The sequence below is a fragment of the Callorhinchus milii genome, unplaced genomic scaffold, assembly GCF_018977255.1.
Source record: "Callorhinchus milii isolate IMCB2004 unplaced genomic scaffold, IMCB_Cmil_1.0 Scaffold2, whole genome shotgun sequence".
Lineage (NCBI taxonomy): Eukaryota > Metazoa > Chordata > Chondrichthyes > Chimaeriformes > Callorhinchidae > Callorhinchus > Callorhinchus milii.
The window spans coordinates 12,414,174-12,434,956 of record NW_024704743.1 but is presented as its reverse complement, the minus strand read 5'-3'; the positions used below and the strand labels follow the sequence as shown (position 1 = coordinate 12,434,956).

The window sequence follows — 20,783 nt, the reverse complement described above, 5'->3', positions numbered from 1 at the left end:
GGTACTTTAAAGATGCCTCTGCTCCATCATTGGTGCCCTGTCTATGGAACTTTCTGCTGAATCCCTCCGACTTGCTCCCCCCTCCTTTACCCGTCTACAGATCGCACTCTTCAACTGTGCCTATACTCACCTTCCCTTTCTTCTGGCTTTGTGTCAAACTATTGCATCGTTTAGCGCTCTGAGACATTATCTTCAGTGAACTGTGCTATATAAATTAAAATTTGATGTTGTGCTGTCGTTATAAAAGGTGCACTAGCACCTCCCGAACTCTGCAACCTGCTTACACCCACTCCACTACCCGCCCTTTGCACAGCTGGCTCCGGCCTTCTACACGTCCCTCGTTCCCTCCACTCTACCATCGGTGACGTGTGGCTATGCTTTCTATCCCTTCATCTTGTCTAATCTTTATCTATCTTTAGTTGGCATCTGAAGACCTTCTTCTTTGACTGTGTCTACTGTAGAATATTTATTTAAGAAGTAAAAAGCAATTAAGAAAGAGCCAATGAGATAAAGACAGGAAGTACAAAAAGACACTGGGAGTCGCATAAATTGGTGTGGATATGGTTAATAAATTGGAGTGCTCTGAATTGCTAATAAAGAAACTTACTAATATACCCAAGTTTGGGATTGAGAATTATTGTTTCACCCACAAATATACAGTCAATTCACTTTACAGTATATTCTGCGAAGCATTTTGAGATGTCTCGAAGACGTGATAAGGCGCTATATCAAATGCAAGGATTATTATTACATCAAGGGTCACCTCCCTTTTCTCCCCAGCTTAGCATCCTGCTCCACTACTTAAACACTCCAAGACGCTATCCCATGTGAAAGATGCTGTAAAAAAATGCAAGTTATTGTTGTATTGTCTTTATTAAAGGGGTACTATCTTTATTAATACTGATAATAATCCTTGCATTTCATATAGCGCCTTATCACATCTTCGAGATGTCTCAAAGTACTTCACAGAATATACTCTAAAGTGAATTGACTGCATATTTATGGGGCAAAATGGAGCAGCCAAATGTGCACAGCAGTGTCCCACAAATAGTCGTGGATTGAGTGACCAAATTATTATTATTATTTTTTTGTCAAGGGATCCCAGAAACGCGATCCTGCAATCAATTAAAAAACAGGTTCCTACTTACTGCTAGGTAAACAGGGACGCATGGAGGCAAGGGTTGCTGTCCATGTTTGGCAAAACAAGGGGTCAGCCTGACTCCATTGGTAGCAATCGCTGTGTCAGAGGGTGTGGGTTCAAGCTCTATGTGAGGCCAATACACCAGGAGAAAGCCCCCATGAGCAAGTTGGTGCTCAAAAAGGCAGAAATGCTTATGCCATAAATATCCAGTTTCAATTTAACTCATTAATTTTAATGCACTGTCATTGCCATGATCAATTGTTCACAAGAGTGCAATCGATAAACATTAGCAGACAAGTTACATCAATCCTAGCTTACGACAGCTCCTAAAAAAAGGTACCTGCAAACGTCTAGCTTAGAGTTATGCAGCACTTTATACATCTGTCAATTTACCTGAAAGAAATCACCAAAGTTGACTGGCCAACAAATCTCCCCAAATAAAATTAATCATTCACTGCATGGCTGTTTGTCGGTCATTGTTGTCTGCAAATTGGTGCCACAGACGCCTACATACACAGTCACTACACTTTACTGTAAAATTCTGTTCTGTTCTGTTTTTTGTTCTGTTTGGCAAAAAACATTCATTGACATTCCTGACTCATTTGGCAGTTGTCTCACATCTAAATGAGAAGGTTGTGGATTGAAGCCCCAACTAGTGACTATCCTTGGTCAAAACTCGACGAAAGGTCATGGACTTGAAACGTTGACTCACTTTCCTTTCTCCATAGATGCTGCCTGACCTGCTGAGTGTTCCCAGCGACTTCTGTTTTTGCTTGAGACTTCCAGCATCTGCAGTATTTTGAGTTTTGCAGTGACTATCCTCCTTGGTGGTGGTGGAGGGAGGGGGAGGTAAGCAGGGTCTCCTTGGAGCTGAACTGGCTCTAAGTAAACATGTTTAGCAACAGAATGTCAGGATCGAGTCCACTCTCTATGGCGGTCTCGGTAATACAGTTCCTGATCCGCGTCTGGAGTATTCCAGGGCACTGCTGATGACAGCACAGCCAGCCTGGCTCAACTGCAGGACCAGGAAGAGCAGATTAATAATAATAATAATAATCCTTGCATTTGATATAGCGCTTTTCACATCTTCTAGACGTCCCAAAGCACTTCACAGAATATACTGTAAAGTGAATTGACTGTATATTTGTGGGCAAACGCGGCAGCCAATTGCACACAGCAATGTCCCACAAACAGTCGTGGATTGAAAATGACCAATTTATTATTGTTTTGTTTTTTTGGAGGGATTATTATTAGGCTCTGTGTGGAGTAAGGAAACTTGCCCAAGGTTTCGCCTCTGCCTGGAATTGAACTCAGGTCTCTCACTTGCAAAGCGAGTGCTCTAACCACTGAGCTACAGGACTCCACACTGGGGGTAGGGAAAGCTTGCTAGGCAGTGCTCTCAATGGTAAGTTATGCAGTTTTAGGTGACTGGACCCCAATGCACACTCTGGGGTCCCCATGTCTTGGCTCTTTCCAACCTGCACCTAATACTTTCTGGAATTAGGTAAGCAGGATGCATCCCTCCAGGGACAGAGTGTGCATTCCAATCCAATAAGTATCTCGGGAATTTCAAGTCTAGATGGGATGCATGGAATTCTCTATAAAAGCAAGTTTTTGCTCGAAAAGCCAGCAAGCACTTTGAGAGGTCACCCTGATGTGAAAGGCACTATATAAAATGCATGGATTTATTTATTGAAATCTCTCTCCCCCCGCCCCACACCCGATTGTTGGAGCACAGAAACATTCACAAAGCTACAGTTTAGGCCATAGATTTTATTGCGAGCAGTATTGAAACCTGCAGCATTGGTGCATTGTGATGCAGAGGCAATTTAATCAGCTTCACAAACAATTTGAGAAGTTCATTATGTACTATATTCTCCAGTGCACAAGAACATGTTTTCCTGGGATTTAATTTCAAATAACAATTCAAGGCTGTATGAGATAGCTGTTAGCACTCTCACCTCTGAATTAGAAGGATGTGGGCCCAAGACCCACATCGCAACCTTCAGCTTAGTCTAGGCTGACACTTCACTTCAGTCCTGGGGGAGCTTCATTTAAGATGTTACATCTAGGAGATCATGTCTACCTGTTCAGGTGGATATTAAGTTTCCCATAGTACAGTTTTTGAAAAGTGAAGGGCATCTGACCTGGCCAACAGTCACCCCAGATAAAATTGGTCATTCATTTCATGTCTGTTTGGGACGTCCTTCCAATGTGAAAGGAGCTATATAAATGTAATTTGTTTTTGTTTGTTTGTGGAACATTGTTGTGCACAAATTGGCTGCCATTATATTTTACAGTTAAAAATCCTGTGAAGCGCTTTCAGATGTTTTGACATTGTTATAAGGCACTATATCAAATGCAATGATTATTAGTATTAATTGGCTAATAACAGGGCTAATAAACATCACTGTGCTATAAAATGTGTTAGATATATAACATTGTACAACAATCTGGGCTATATAATATGCATTCTGTTGTATTAGAATTTAGATATTTATTGTGTTTATATATATGTGTGATTCGTAGAACCTTGAAAATAAAGATGTTTTTATGCTCTGCCTTATACACATCCTGCAGTATCAGACTGCGCACGACTCATAACATTGGGCATGCTTCCCACGTTGTTAGAATTTACACTTTTTGTATAATGTTAGAATCATAATAGATGTTGCGAACGGGCTAACTTTCAAGTTAAGTGTGGGGGGCAACTGGACTGACACTCATGAGTAACACTCAAGAGCAACAAAAGGCAACCCTCAAGAATAGCAGCTAACGAGCAAGTTGCTTAAACTAGAGGGCCTTGGTACCATCCCGGGATACTGATAAGAAATAACCAGTCACTTAAAAGGAATGTACTAATGATCCCACTTTACAAAATAACAAGCATCAGATAACAGAGGTCTTAAGGACAATGTGTATGTGTGCTGAGGCACGTACACCCCATGAGGTGTTCACGTGAACTCAGCATGATTTCGACAGGTGATCTAATGTCCGCACCATGATTGGACGAACATCAGTATAAGAGTTCTGATAACTTTGTGTACGGGGCCGTCCCGGGTCGCAGAGACAAGGATACGGGAGATGGGGCCGTCCCGGGCTGCGGAGACAAGGATACGGGAGATGGGGCCGTCCCGGGCTGTGGAGACAAGGATACGGGAGATGGGGCCATCCCGGGCTGCGGAGACAAGGGTATGGGAGATGGGGTCGTCCCGGGCTGCGGAAACAAGAGTACGGGAGATGGGGCCATCCCGGGTTGCGGAGACAAGGGTACGGGAGATGGAAGACTGAGAGCTAGAAACACTAAGACTGAGGATATCAGATGGAAGATTGAAAGCTGTAAGCAAGAAGACTGAAAGCATGAAGAATCAAGTTTGTGTGCTGTAAAGACACAGTGTTGAACTCGAGATATCTACGGTGGTATTATTCCGTTATAAGATCTGTTGATTGTACCGGCCTTTGGTCTGACCCATCGGGATATTGGGGAATAACGAACGAATAATAATAAAACAGTCAGATATCTGGTTGCAAACGGATTATGGCTGATTTTATTTTCTAACAATGTGGGATCAATAAGCCATGAAAAACGACAGCTTCAAAGAAAATATAGATCGTCTCTCTCTGTTGGCTGAATATGTTGCGCATCTTTTCAATCTGTGGCTTCTACCTTGTACTTAGTATCACATATACTGCACTCATCTTGCGACTGTGCATGTTACATCGCAGCTGGCATTAAGAAAACAACGGATTAACAAGCATATACTTACATACACGTGAACCCAGTCACAACAACAACTTGCATTTACACAGCGCCCCTCATTCCTAGGGTGTTTGTGCATATGCAAGTTTGTGTGTGAATGCGTGTGAGCGTTTGTGAGTGTGTATGTATTTAAATCCATGTGTGTGTGCATATAATAATCCTTGCATTTGATATAGGACCTTATCACGTCTTCAAGACGTCTTGAAGCGCTTCACAAAATAGACTGTAAAGTTAATAGAATGTATATTTTGTGGGCGAAACATGGCAGCCAATTGTGTACAGCAGTGTCCCACAAACAGTCGTGGATTGAGTGACCAAATTATTATTATTTTTTTAAATCTGAAGGGATTACTACCCCTGGAAAACCAATCCGGCAATTAACTAACAACCAGGTTCCTGTTTACTTCTAGGTAAACAGAGGCTTGTGGAATAAGGAAATTGCCCAACGTTTTGCCTTGCCAGGGAATCAAAACCAGGTTCTCTCACTTGCGAGGTGAGTGCTCTAACCGCTAAGCTACAGGACTCCAAAGACACATTTACACACATATGTATTCTGTTTACGTAGAAGTAAGTAGGAGCCTAGTTGTTAGTCGACTGGTAGATTACTTTCCGAGGTTAATAATGCCTACCACCCCCGTACCCCAAGGAAATGTGGTCACACAATCCACGGTCGTTTGTGGGACACTGTTATGCGCAATTGGCTGCTGTGTTTCACACACACAAAATACACTTTACAATATATTATGTGAAGCACTTTGGGACGTCTCAACGATGTAATGAGGCGCTATAACAAATGCAATGATTATTATATGCAAACACACACAGACTTAAATACATACACTCACATACATGCACATACATACACAAATTCACATATGCACACTTAACATGCACACACATGCACACGCACTCACACACACACACACACACAACAACTGGAGCCAGACAATTTGGCTTCAGAACCATAGAGAAAACCCCTGAGAATATTTGTCTGCTTTCATTTCAACACAGGCCGTGGCATTTATATAGCTCAATAGAGTTTTATGCGTTGGGGTTAACGCTGGGGTTTTTGACCCAACTAAAATCAAACAGTGTGCCATTGAGAGCACTGTCTGGCAAGCTTTCCATTGCTTGTCCAGCTAAGACCATTCTACCCATTTGGGCTTTAGCTTACAGGGTTAACAAAAGCTGAGTGGGATGACTCCCTGCCCCCATAGACTAGTCAACAGTTGGTGCAGCAACAGCATGACACTGCAGTTATGAGAGGCACAATGCACTGGAAGCTACGACCTCAATTAACAGCACAGCACACAGCCAGTGGGGATCCCACAAGAGCAGTGAAGGGCATTTTCATGTCGGCCACTAACTAGAAAACACTAATTAGTTTTTGGATAACAGGAGAGTGAGCGAGCACTCGAGAGACAGCACAAAACGGGGAGCCACATGATCTTGATTAAAACGGCTAGATTTCATTCACTGAACCTTTGAATGGTGCGTGTCTACCCCTCGAACCGCCAGGAAGGCAGCGAGGAAATCGATCATATTTAATTTGGGTGACAAAATTTTCTTTTTTTTGGTCAGCTGGGTGTCTGACACATGCTGAAACCCAGCACCATGCTTAAGAGTATCCAAACCAAACTGAGATTTCCATGTATCCCACCTACACATGGAAATCCCAGGGATAGATTGTTGGAATGGAATGCACACTCTCTCCCTGGAGGGACAGATCCTGCTAACCTAATTCCGGAACGTATCAGGCACAATTTGGCAACAGCCAAGCCTTGGGGACCCCAGAGTGTGTATTGGTGTACTATTGGAGTCAAACAGCTAAAACCACAGAGCTTGCCATTGATATCGCTGTCTGGAATTCTCTTTTAAAAAGATGGAAAATATATAACAAAATAATCATAATAATAAATAATAATTATCCGTGCATTTGATTTGGAGCCTGTAGCTCAGTCGTTAGAGCACTCGGCTTGTAAGCGATCTGTGTTCGATCCCAGGCAGGGAGAAACTTTAGGCAAGTTTCCTATTCTACATGCCTCTGTTTACCTAGCAGTAAGTAGGATCCGGTTGTTAGTCGAATGGCGGATCGCTTTTCCAGGGGTAATAACTCCTTCAAAAAAAATTGTAGAACTGTGAGTATAAAATATTCGTCCTTCCCTTGGTAAGAGGCATCTCTTTGGAGCTAAGCTGGCTCTAAGGTGATGTAATTGACAAAGGAATAGTAGAATCGAACTAACCTTCTCTGGCAGACTTTTGCTAACCAGCGCCTAATATTCTCCAGAATCAGGTAATAATAATAATAATAATCCTTGCATTTGATATAGCGCTTTTCACGTCTCAAAGCGCTTCACAGAATACACTGTAAAGTGAATTGACTGTATATTTTGTGGGCGAAACGAGGTAAGCAGGGTGCGTCCCTCCAAGGAGAGAGTGTGTATTCCATTCTATGCCTGTATAGGTGGCATGCATATGTGAAACTCTTAGTCTGGTTTGGGTACTTTTACACCTACAATTGCTTTGAGATCTTTCGGCAGGATGAGTTTTCAAGGTCCATCTCAAGACCAACCTCTTTGACCACGCTTTTGGTCATCTTTCCCTTCCCCCATTTTCCTCTTTGCTCCCATCGTGAGTCCTGTAGTGTATTGGTTAAAGCACTCGCCTGGCAAAGCGAGATGACTCAAGTTCAACTGAGAGGCAGGGTGAAACCTTAGGCAAGTTTCCTTACTTCACACACCTGTTTACCTAGCAGTAAATAAGAACTCAATTGTTAGTCAATTGGCAGATCTCTTTCTGGTGTAATAAGCCCTTCAAAAAATAATAATCTGATCACTAAATCACGATTGTTTGTGGGACACCGCGGTGTGCAATTGGCTGCTGTGTTTCACCCACAAAGAATACAGTCAATTCACTTTACAGTATATTCTGTGAAGCGCTTTGAGAATTCTCAATGATGTGATAAGTTCCTTAATCAAATCCAAGGATTAATATCCCCAAAGCAGAATTGCTAAATCTTTGGGAAGTCCTCCTGACCTGAAAGAAGCAATATATTTGTAAATTTGTTTTGTGTTGCAAGATCTCAGGGTGGGTATTCTGAAAGGATGAGATCAAAGAGGCCTTTTCATTCAAACCCTATCTTGTGACCTTGTGAATATGTAAACAATCTGCTTTCTCTCCCACCCACCCCCATCGCCCTGTACAAAGGAGAGACAGCCGTGGCTTTAGGACGTTTGCTTACATGAAGCAATTACAACCATTTGAATATGTGTCCAATTCCTCCTTTTTTGTCACAGCCATGTCAGTTTGTGTGGCTGAGTTAGGGTGTGAGGGACAGCATGAGAAGGGGAGGGGAGGGTAAATTAGCACCTGCCTTTCCCAGTCTTTGGGAGGAGAAAGTCAACCAAGTTCCTGCTCTGGGTTCCTCGGTTTCTGGGTGATGTTAAACATTAAGCTGAGAGGTCAGGCTCTCTAGATGTCAGACACTGTCTATACTGCAGTCGGGCTGCTGACACTCACCGCAAAGCTCACACATGAACAATGACCACTTGGGTGGAGGTACCAGAGGGCATCCAGAACCTGGGGAACCGCACAAAATAATTGGACTGGCTAAGATTTTTTTTCTAAAAAGAAGAGTCAATTAAATTTTATTTTCACATTCACACGGTCAAACTCTCTCTCCTCCGAGGCTTGTGTTTAACAAGCTGGTTGCTTGGCAGGAAATACTATAAACCAACCATGTCAACAGTCCTCAACAATCAGAATCTCACATTCCAAACGAATGCAATACCACTATGATTGAAGCGAGACCTAACTAAACCACTGGACTATCTGCAATGGCAGCGTATCTCTCTCTCTTGCTGCCTTTTTCCCATATTTGGACAAAGAGGAGAACTCAGGCCAACCAATTGCTTCCCGCACCAGAACAAAGATAGACCCAACCAGGAAACCACCAGTTAATCCAAAACATTTAATTTGCTCTTTGAAATGATGCCCGGAACCGTCACGGTGACTGAACGCACTTTATTTAAGAAAAAACGAAAGCGCATTTCTTCAGGTAGCACTCTTCAAAGTTTCAAAAATGTTTCCACAATTCCGGGCGACGTTAAACATTGAACCAAGGTCCCATTTGTGCCCTGTCCGTGTGGACATTAAACATCCCATAATACCATTTAAAAAGAAAAGAGAGTTTTACTCGGTGTCCGGGCCAACAACCCCATAATAAAATTAGTCATTCACTTTATGGCTGTTTGTGGGACGTTCCTGTGTGCAAATTGGCTGCCGTGTCCACAGTTACTGCACTTTACAGTAAATCCTGTGAAGCGCTTTAGACATTTCAATGACCTGATGTGATGCTGTTTCAAACAAAAGGATTATTATTCTTAAATTTTAAGACAAATTTTAAGACGTTAACACTGAGTGGATCTCAAGCCTTTTGGGGTTTGATCAGATTGTACAAAGAATGTACAACATTGAAAGAGGCCACTTGGCCCAACCAGTCCACTCCACGCAAGTCTACAATACCATTTGTGTTATACCATTTGCAAATATAGGGCACTCTTCTGAGTGTGTGTGTGCCTGTGTGTTTGTATTTGCATATTATCTGCTGCATGTCCCGTTAGTACTATCATTTGGGACTTTGGCTCGTAGGGCTAACAAGTGTTGTGTTGGAGGATTCCCAGCCCCCAGTGACTGGTCTGCCCTTCCAGGTCCTGCCGATGAGCCAGACTGGCTGTGCTGTCATCAGTAATGCCCCAGAATACTGCAGAACTGCCTGGCTCAGGAACCGGAGTAGAGACCATTACAGAGGGCTGGCGGAATTCTGACATTCCATTGCCAAACATTGCCAAACTCCATGGCTGTTTGTGGGATATTGCTGTGCAGAACTGGCTGCCGCGTCTTGCCCACAAAATGCAGTCACTCCACTCTACAGTATATCTTGTGAAGCGCTTTGAGATGACGTGATAAGACGCAATATCAAATGCAAGGATTATTATTATCATTATTCTCCCAGCCCCTCCAACTCACGCCTCATATGCCTCCTTCAAGATCTGTCTGAAGACCTTCCTTTTTGACCACGCCTTCGGTCATCTTCCCTCCTCCACTCCCTTGCCCACCACTCCTCCCAGCTTCCTGGCCAACAACACCACCGGTGGAGCATAGGGGTCAAGGGGTGCGCAGAAGGTCTGAGCTGGCTAGAGTGACAGGGACGAGCGGAGGAGAACGAGCGGTGTTTACTTACTGACTTTGAGGTAGCATTGCTGAAAGGCTGGGGGGCAGGTGGTTTGGTTGTAATGAAGCCCTGTGCCCCAGGGACAGTAAATCTCTGGCCTGTGTCTGGAGGGGACGAGTAGGAGCGGGATCGAGCGTCCAGCCTCTCTGGCTCCTGTTTGTACGACTCCAGCGGGAAGCTCGGCTTGGTCGCTTGCACCGGTGTCGGGGGAGTCGAATGTCCGCTGGCTGAGAAAAGGAACAGAATTAATAATAATGATAATAATCCTTGTATTTGATAATAGCAGCTTATATTTCATTGAGACTTCTCAAAGCACTTCACAGAATATACTGTAAAAATTTACTGTATATTTTGTGGGCAAAACGCACCCTATTTACTGCTAGGTAAACAGAGGCATGCGGAGTAAGGAAACTAAAGTTTTGCCCTGCCTGGGAATCGATTTTACGCTGAAGTTGTTTATTCCCGGCCAGCCCGATACACTAATACACAGTGCAAAGAAAGATAATAATAATAATCATCCTTGCATTTGATATAGTGTCTTATCATGTCACTGAGACATCTCAAAGCGCTTCACAGAATATATTGTAAAGTTGATTGACGGAATTTTGTGCTTCTTAAATTAAAACGTTTTTTTAAAAATTGGTAAAGATAATAATAATACTTGCATTTGATACAGCGCCTTATCACAGAATATACTGTGAAGTGAATTGATTGTATATTTTGTGGACAAAGATGTTCGTGAAGCAGAAAATGACCTTCTTTACAGAAAGCCCTTAACAGAGACCAATATAATAATAGCAAGTTCTTTAATTTGGCACGCTGCCTTTCATGTCAGGAGAATTTCTCAAAGCGCTTCACAGTGAACCCGGCAGTTGATTTGCACACAACGTCCAACAAACAGCAGGAAGTGAACAACCAATTTTTTTTCTCTGGGGGAATTTTCGGTCAGGACACCAGGGAGGAACTTCCTTCTCTTTTCAACAACAACAACGACTTGCATATAGCGCCCTTCACACAGGTTAGCATCCCAGAGTGCTTTGAGTAGTGCTGTGGGATCTTTAATGCCCACTTGAACAGGCACAGACAGGACCTCGGTTTAATGTCTGATCCAAATTACAGCACCTCCGACAATTCAGCACACCCCCAGCACTGCACTGGAGCATCAGTTTAGGTTTAGGTGAGGCTTGAACTCACTATGTGAGCTAAACACTCCAGGTACAATCAAAGCAGGACTTGTTGCCACTCACAGCAGGCATCTGATGAAGTCAGAGACATTCACAAAAAAGCCTTCAAATATCTCCATGCGTGTCAGATAGCCTTTGGGTTGTCAGCGAATCTCAATTTGTTTATCACCGGTAAACACCGGTGCTCCCAAACTTCCAACGTGGGTGCCCAGCCAGCAGTGACAAGCGCTTTGAGACGTCCTGATGTAAAAGGTGTTGAATAAATGTAAATTGCATTGTATTGCCTACGTGGATCCCAATAAACACCAATTATAATAATAATCCTTGCATTTGATATTACACCTTATCATGTCATTGAAACGCTTCAAGGAATATATTGTAAAGTGAATTGACCGTAAATATTGTGGGTGAAATGCAACAGCCAATTGCGAACAGCAGTGTCCCCAAATAGTGGATTGAGTAACCAATTTTTTTTGAGGGATTATTACCCCGGAAAGCAATCCACTAATCAACTAACAACCGGGTTCCTACTTACTGTTTGGTAAACAATGGCGTGTGGAGTAAGGAAATTTGCCTAAGGTTTCGCCCGGGAATCGAACCCAGGTCCTGTCGCTTTTGAGGCAGCACACTAACCACTATGCTACAGGACTCCAATTAGAGCACAAAGTGCAAATCCTTTTAATCACGGACAAAAGACTCTCTTTGGGAAGTCATGTTTAGCTTTCTGATCCAAGGCTTACTCTTCAATCAAACCACAGGCAGCCCAACAAGCTGCTTGCCCTGGGAGCCCAGAGCTGAACTGGCTTTGACAGACTCAGTGGGCAGGATTGTATAGTTCAATGAGAGGTGAGTTTGACTGTAAACTAAATATTGTTCTATCAAACAGTGTGCGTCGGAAGTCTTTTTGACACACGTCACTTCTTGTTTGCATTTCCCTTGCAGAGAGTCAACAGTTCAGGAGTATTTCAAGTCTGCATTGCAGCCCGTGGCATTTTTGTAGCAAATATACAAATGTAGATTGACTGCAAAATGCATTTGCCGCAGTCCCAAGCCTCCAAAATAATAATAACCATAATTATAATTTGATATAGAAGTTTATCACATAGTCAAAATATCTCAAATTGCTTCACGGAGTTTCACTATGAAGTGCAATGTGTATTTGCAGGCAAACTCAGCAGCCAATTTGCACACAGCAATGCCATATAAACAGCTGTGAGATAAATGACTATTTTTCTCTAGGAGATTGTTGGACAGTATATCAGGAAAATTCGCTTCTCTTTTTCAAACTGGGCCATGGGATATTTAACATCCACCTGAACAGGTTTAATGTCTCATCTGGAAGACGGCTGCCCCCAACAATGCAGCACACCACCAGCACTGCATTACAGTGTCACGTTAGACCAGGAAGGTCCAACTGGCGGTCCGCGGAATGATTTCATCTGCCCACCCACTCCCTCCATTTCATCTGCCCACCCGCTCCATCCATATTTCATAAACGTTATGTTATGATTATGGAAGGGAAACACAAAAATATTGCTTATAAGGCTCGCGGACGTTTCTCAAATAGGGCATTCGGCCCTCAGCAGGCAAAAGGTTCCTGCTAGCCGATATGAGTTCCAAGTCCATAGGTGGAGCCACCTACAATTTTCTGATTCAAAGGCAAGTGCTACCAACTGAGCCAGGATGACCCACCGGATCAATGCCGTGCTGTGGATGAGCTGTATTGTTGAAGATGCCCTCTCTCGGATGAGACATTAAAAATTAAACCGATGCCCAGTTTGTGCCTGTTCAGGTGGACTTTAAAGATTCCATAGTAGGGGATATCAAGGGATATGGGGCAAGGATGGGTAATTGTAGTTGAGGTACAGATCAGCCATGATCTTATAGAATGGCGGAACAGAGTTGAGGGTTAAATGGCCTACTCCTGTTCTTATGTGTCTATGTGCCCTGTTTCTGTGCTGAAATGGATCCATTCGCAGGGGACCAACTAGTTCCGGGAGGAAGTTTGCAATGGGTTTAAAATCAAATTGCTGTACCACATAAATGGCTTTTACAAATGGCTGGCATGGGATACAGGTGGACAAAATTGAATTGCTTCATCCGATTACACCCTAACGATCCCAGGAAATGTTTTTATTGGCTTCTACTTGTTGTAAAGGCTCCAGGACTTGTCCTACCACAAAGACAGATTTCCTTAAAATGGTGTGCGTTCACAACTTGTAAAGGTTCGATGCAATTTGGATCTTTTTTGTTTGCTCGGATGTGACAATTATTTCAAAATATCTCTCACGCAGAGTTTCCAATAAATTTCACAAGCCAGTCAGGGCCGCTCCTGCTGACCAAGGAAATCTTCCTCACTGTGCAATACATTACAATTTACATTCATATTGTTTGACTGTCTTGTTTGACCATCAACTGTTCTTTTTACCTCACATCTGTGCCATGACCCACTCTGCCTTCCTTCACCTCCACAATATCACCGGGCTCCGCCACTGCCTCACTTCTCAGGCTGCTGAGACCCTCATCCACGCTTTCATCACATCTAGGCTCGACTACGCCAACTCCCTGCTTGTCGGCCTTCCTAACTCTTTCCTCCACAAACTGCAGATCATCCAGAACTCTGCAGCTTGTGTCCTCTCCCGCACCCGGCTCCATGACCCCATCACCCCCACCCCACCCGGCTTCACTGGTTCCCGATCTCCCAGAGGATAGAGTTCAAAATCTTTGGCCTTGACTTCAAGGCCCTTCACGGCCTTGCCCTTTCCTACAACTGTGATCTCCTGACCCCATATCAACCCGTCCTCTCCCTTCGCTCAGCGGCAAGAGTGCTACCACTGATCCAGGTTGACATATAAATGACACACATGACTGAAAAAATGTACGAAGAGATAGGTCCTAAGGTAGACTTTATAACTCAGGTGGGAGGCAGGGAGGGAGGCAAAGGGATTCTGGGAAATAATTCCAAAGATTCCCTTGTTGAGGTTGAGCTGTTCCAGGGAGCCAGTTAGCAGAATAAAAAGAGCTTTCCCTGGGGACATTGAACCTTGTTAATGCTTCTAAACCCTAACTAATAAGGAGCCTTCAATGCAGTGCTTTTTCCCAGCCGAATAACACTGAATAATGGTTCCCTTCATTTAAATGTTTCCCTGTATTTGATAAGGAAGATTCTTGTGTATGGAAAAAAATACAAAAATGTTTATTCACGTACACAATTTTGGAGTCCACATTTACTAGAGCTGAAACACGCACTCTCCTGGAGGGACGCACCAGCTTACCTACACGTGTTAGGTACAGCTTGAAATAGTGTTTGATGAGTGTTCACACCTGAAAGCAGTTGGTCATTGAACAAAACCAACAACAGCTTGCATTTATATAGCTTCTTTCACGTCGGGAGGATGATTATTGGCATTGAAGACTGTTTTGTAATTCAGTTTATTGGGATGTGTTAATTATCAGGGAGTCCAATCATGGAGTTCTGTAGTGTAGTGGTTAGTGCGCCCGCCTCGCAAGCAAGAGCACCTGGGTTTGATTCCCAGACAGGTGTAACCTTAGACAAGTTTCCTTGCTCCACATTCCTGTTTACCTAGCAGTAAGTAGGAACCCAATTGTTGCCGGATAACTTAAAAAATATTTTGGTCACTCAATCCATTACTGTGCACAATTGTTTGCCACGTTTTGCCCGCAAAATACAGTCAATTCACTTTACAGTATATTCTGTGAAGAGTTTTGAGATGTCTCATCGACGTGATAAAGTCCTACAAATGCAAGGATTAATATTTTATTATTGTCATATGGCATTCTTTCATTGCAGAACTTTGAAACTAATGCTCTTTTAAACAAATCTACATGTTCTGCTCCACATTCCTTCATCTTCTTCAATTCATCTACCCTTTAATTATTTTTACAATCATCTTACACTTGTCTCCTCCCATTACCATCAGCGGAAATAATAACATAATAATCCTTGCATTTAATATAGCGCTTTTCACGGATTCTAGACGTCTCAAAGATCTTCACAGAATATACTGTAAAGTGAATTGACTTTGGGGAATTAATTTGTTGGCAAAACGCGGCAGTCAATTGCACTCAACAGTGTCCCACGAACAATCATGGATTGAGTGACCAAATTATTATTGCTTTTTTTCCTCCTACAAATAGACTTCAATTATAGTTTTTTTAATAACCTATTACCGCTCACCTTATGGTAATCCTCCCTCATCTCGAAGACCTCTATCGGGTCACATCTTAATAATAATAATAATAATAATAATCCTTGCATTTGATATAGCGCTTTTCACGTCGGGAGGACGTCCCAAAGCGCTTCACAGAACACACTGTAAAGTGAATTGACTGTATATTTGTGGGCGAACGCGGCAGCCAATTGCGCACAGCAATGTCCCACAAACAGTCGTAGATTGAAAATGACCAATTTATTATTGTTTTTTGTTTTGGAGGGATTATTATTAGGGCTGTGTGTGGAGTAAGGAAACTTGCCCAAGGTTTCGCCCTGCCTGGAATTGAACTCAGGTCTCTCACTTGCAAAGCGAGTGCTCTAACCTTGTCAGCTCTTGTGAAATAAATAATAATAATAATCCTTGCATTTGATACAATGTCTTGAATTTTGAGAGGCCATCAAAAAGCACTTCTAAGAATTTACTGTAAAATGTAGTGACTGTGTATTTTGTTGGCGAGCACTTCAGTCAATTTTCACACAGCAATTTCCTCGCAAACAGCCACGAAGTTATTGGGCGATTTTATTTTGAGGGATAATGCCTTCAAAAAAAAATAATTTGGTCACTTCAATCCACAACTGTTTGTGGGACACTGCTGTGTGCAATTGGCAGTATATTCTGTATTCTATTTACAGTATATTCTGTGAAGCGCTTTGAGATGTCTCGAAGACGTAATAAGGCACAATATCAAATGCAAAAATTATTATTATTGTTAGCCAGTACCCTGGGAGAACCTCATTTCTCTTTTTGATAACATCACGGGATCTTTAACATTCACTGGCCAGAACTGGGTTCTATCACGGGTTATCTAAAGAAAGGAGTGTCAGAAACAACAACAACAAGAAAATTAAATTTGTAAAGCGCCTTTCACATCGGGACAATGTTCCAAGGTGCTGAACAGACAGAGTTACAGACCTCAGCTGGGGGTCGGGGTTGAGGAGGGTGGAGGGCAGTGGGGGGCAAGCAGGGAAATCGAAAGCACAGTTGAAGAGGACAGTCTTGAGATGGGTCTTGAAGATGGCAAGGGAGGGAGCGAGGAGGAGGGACTGCGGGATTGGCAGAGTGGTGGAAGGCCCACCTGCCAATAGTGAGGTGAGTGAGGCGGGAGACCTGAAGCAGGCCGGAGCCCGCTGAGGGAGAACAGGATGGTAGGGGATTAGGAGGTCGCAGCGATAGTGGGGAGCAAAACCATGGAGGGCTTTGAAGGTGAGGAACAGGATCTTGAACTGTATCCTCTGTGTGATGGGGAGCCAGTGTAGTTGGGCGAGGATCGGAGTGATAAGGTATCGCAGAGCCTAGTGCAGGAGAGGACACGGTCTGCAGAGTTCTAATGATCTGCAGCCTGTGGAGGGAGAAGTTGGGGATGCCGACAAGCAATGAGTTTGCATGGTAGAGCCTCGAAGTAATGAAAGCACGTATGAGGGTTTCAGTGGCCTGCGGTGTGAGACAGTGTTGGAGCCTGGCAATGTTGTGTAGGTGGGGGAAGGCAGAATTGGTCATGGAGCAAATGTGGGGTAGAAAGGATAGTTGAGGGTCAAACAAGACCCCAAGGTTCCGGACCGGCTTAGCAAGGTGGAATGTGCAACCATGGATGGTGATGCTGTCAGCACCTGAGGTGAGGAGGCACTGACGGGAGCCAATCAGGAGAGCCTCGGACTTGTTGACATTCAACTGAAGAAAGTTAGCTCTCATCCAGGACTTGACGTCCGACAGACATTCTGTCAGGACAGCATGGACTATGCGAGTCAAAAGTCTCAACGTGGAGCTTGAAGCCACAACTTTCTGACTCAGAAGCAAGAGTACTACCAAGAGACTCCTAAATAAACCCTAATTTTTCAAATCTCTCTTGACAACTCCAAACTGGTAACATCCCAGGGAGTGAAGTGGCAAATACGCAAGACAATGCAATTTACATTAACATTTATATAGCACTCTTCACATCAGGAGGATGCCTCAAAGCTCTTCACACTTTTGGCTAGACATCATGAGGGGGGAGGGACTGAAAGGAAAACTGAGGAGAAAGGTAACCAAAATGCAAAGAGGTAAGTCTTAAGGCAGGCTTTAAAAGTACGGAGGGAGTGAGTAAGTCAGAAAGACTCCAGGATGGAGTTCCAGAGAGCAGGGGTGGAATGGCTTAATGTTCCAATGCTGCCTTGTAATTATCAGCAAGGTTCAAGCGAGGTAAGATCATTAGATTCTTTGATGCTTTCCAGTTGCCCCTCTCCAATAGATGGAGTGAGGAATGACTCGTGAGAGCACAGAACCGATTCAGTTGGAGAAGGACATCCAGAACAATACTTTTGGAGGACATCAAGAGAGCACAGGTTCAGGGTTGAATTAGTGCATTTTCAAGATAAGAAACCAGGTAGTATTTCTTTACACAGAAAGTTGATTAGAGAGAGTAAATAACCGGCAACCAGGTAGGGTGGCTGATGTTGGACATTTTAGGACTTTGAGCTCACAGTTAGGCTGATGCCAGAGGACTGGGCTGGGGGAGGCTACATTATCGAAGGCTGACTCCGAGCCAGGGGAGGGGGGAGGTGGCCGTAAGCATGGTCAAATAAGGAAGTTTTCAGGCCAGACTTGAAAGAGGGGAGAGAGCAAAGCGGAATGATTGAGGAAGAGTGTTCCAGAGGTTTGGGGCGCAGTGGCTGGAAAGACCGACCTCCAATGGTGGGTGTGAGGGACGAGCAGGAAGCTGGTGCCAGTCAAGCGGAGGCACTGAGTGATGGATTGGGGAGTGAGGAGGTTGGAGAGGTACGGAGGTGCCAGGGAGTGAATGGATTTGAAGATGAGTATGAGGATCTTGAAGTCGATCTGTTCAGTGATGGGGAGCCAGTGGAGCCTGGCCAGAACTGGTGAGATGTGGGTACGGAGTTTGGTCTGGGTCAGTATGCGGGTGGCAGAGTTTTGAATGAGCTGGATCTTGTGAATGGTGGAGCTGGGGAGACCGGCAGGGAGTGTGTTGGTGAGAGGTGACAAACGGATGCACAAGGGTTTCTGCTGCATTTGTGGTAAGGTACGGTCGGAGGTGGACAATGTGGCGGAGGTGGAAGAAAGCGGTCCTGGTCAGGGACCAGAAGTGGGGGAGGAAAGACAGCTGGGGGTCGAACCGGCCATCTAGGTTGCGCACTGGTTCAGTGAGTCTGAGTCTGGTTCAGGGAAGTTGAGGAGTTTAGATCCACAGGAGTGAAGATGTTGACTGGAGCCAAGGAACATGGTTTTGTCTTGTCCATATTCAGCTGCAGGAAGTTTACAATCATCCAGGCTTTGATATCTGCCAGACAAGCTGATAGAACATCGGTGGACCTGGAGTTGGTACTGGAGGAAGCAAAGTAGATTTGCGTGTCATCCGCATACGTGTGGAAGTTTACCCTGTGTCTGCGGATGGCATCGCCCAAAGAGAGCATATAGATAAGGAAAAGCAGAGGGCCAAGGATGGGGTACCCCGCAGGTGATCGGGCGGGGACGGGAGGAGAAACCATTTGCTGAGATGAAATGGAGGCAGTTGGTTAAGTAGGACTGGAACCATGCGAGTGCGGTCCCACGACGGTGGATGAGGGAAGAAAGCCGATGGAGAAGGATGGCGTGGTCAACTGTGTCGAACGCAGCAGATAGATCCAGGAGGACGAGGAGGCAGAGGGTGCCCTGGTCACAGATAGAGAGAACGTCGTTTGTAACTTTGACAAGTGCTGTCTCTGTGCTGTGGGCAGGGCCAAAACCAGACTGCAGGGGCTCGAGGAGGGAGTGGAGGGAGGGTGTGACCGAAGTTGACCTGCAACAATGAGTCATTCAGCAGCTTGACAGCTGCATCAGGATCACTGTGGGTGGAGGGCCAGATGGAGAGGAGGTCCGAGGAAGAGAGGGCATTTGTGAGGGACTCAGGGGCAGAAAAAAATGGTGGAGGACTTGGAAGAGGTGAAGATAGGTCACATTATCACGTTGTTCAGACGTTGCAAAGCACTACACAGGATATACTGTAAAATAGACTGACTGTGTCCTCACCTCTCCCTCACACTCTGCCCCTACTCATCCCTCCCTAAACACCTCCGACCCTGTCTCCCCCTCTTCCCTCACCTCCATCATCTCAAAAATTAAGCCCACCACCTGCTCCCTCGACGCCATCCCCACCCTTCTTGTTACCTCCCAGCTCCACCTCCTGGCCCCTCTTTTAACCTACATCATCAACCTCTCCTTATCCACTGGCACTGTTTCCAATCCTTTAAAAACAGCTGTCATCACCCCCATCCTCAAACAAACCTTCCCTGGACCCATCCCTACTTTCCAGTTATCATCCTATATCCTACCTCACTTGCCTCTCCAAAGCCCTGGAATGAATCATCGAGTCACAGCTTCGCTCTTTCCTCTCCAGCCATTCCCTCTATGAATCCCTCCAATCGCTCAAATAGCCCAGGTCAGAGTCACTAACGACATTCTGTCCATCTGTGATCAGGGCTCTCTCTGCCTCCTTGATCTCCTCGACCTCTCTGCTGCCTTTGACAAGGTTGACCATGCTATCCTCCTACACTGCCACTCCTTTCACCTCAACCTTCACGGACCTGCCCTTTCCTGGTTCAAATCCTACCTCTCCCACTGTCTCTACTTTGGTCTCCACTAACAACTTCTCCTCCAGGCCTACGCAAACTCCCTGCTCTCGGCCTCCCCAATTCCTTCCTCCACAGGTTGCAGATTATCCAGAACTCTGCAGCCCTTGTCCTCTCCCGCACCAGGCTCCACGACCCTATCACCCCCTCCTCACCCAATTCACTGGCTCCCCATCACTCAAGATCCTAGCCATCACCTTCAAAGCCCTCCATGGCCTTGCTCCTCCCTACCTCTATGACCTCCTAACCCCCTACCAACCTGTCTGCTCTCTCCGCTCAGCGGGCTCCAGCCTGCTTCAAGTACCCTACCTTGCCCACCCCACCATTGGCAGGCCTCTTTGCCCCCACTCTCTGGAACTCCATCCCACAGTCTCTCCATCTTGCCCGCTCCCTTGCCTCCTTCAAGACCCGTCTCAAGACCCTCCTCTTCGACCGTGCCTTCAGTCACCCTCCTAACCCTCCCCTCTCCACCCTCCAACCCTCCTGATCCCAACCACCAGCTTGGGTGCGGAGCCCTGACTGTCCAGTGCTTTGAAATGTCCTCCTGACGTGAAAGGTGCTATATAAATGTAATTTGCTGTTGTGTATTTTGTGGATGAAACACAGCAGCCAGTTGCACACAGCAATGT

At 44.8% G+C, this 20,783-nt stretch overlaps 1 protein-coding gene across 1 annotated transcript in view; it reads right to left on the bottom strand.

Moving 5' to 3' along the window:
* Positions 1-20,783, bottom strand: part of LOC103187036 (5'-AMP-activated protein kinase subunit gamma-2) — a gene marked incomplete in the record, with an annotated part of 170,814 nt that overhangs the window by 61,456 nt on the left and 88,575 nt on the right. The window contains 1 exon segment of the mRNA XM_042331967.1: positions 10,144-10,361. Coding sequence (XP_042187901.1) covers positions 10,144-10,361 — 218 coding nt within the window.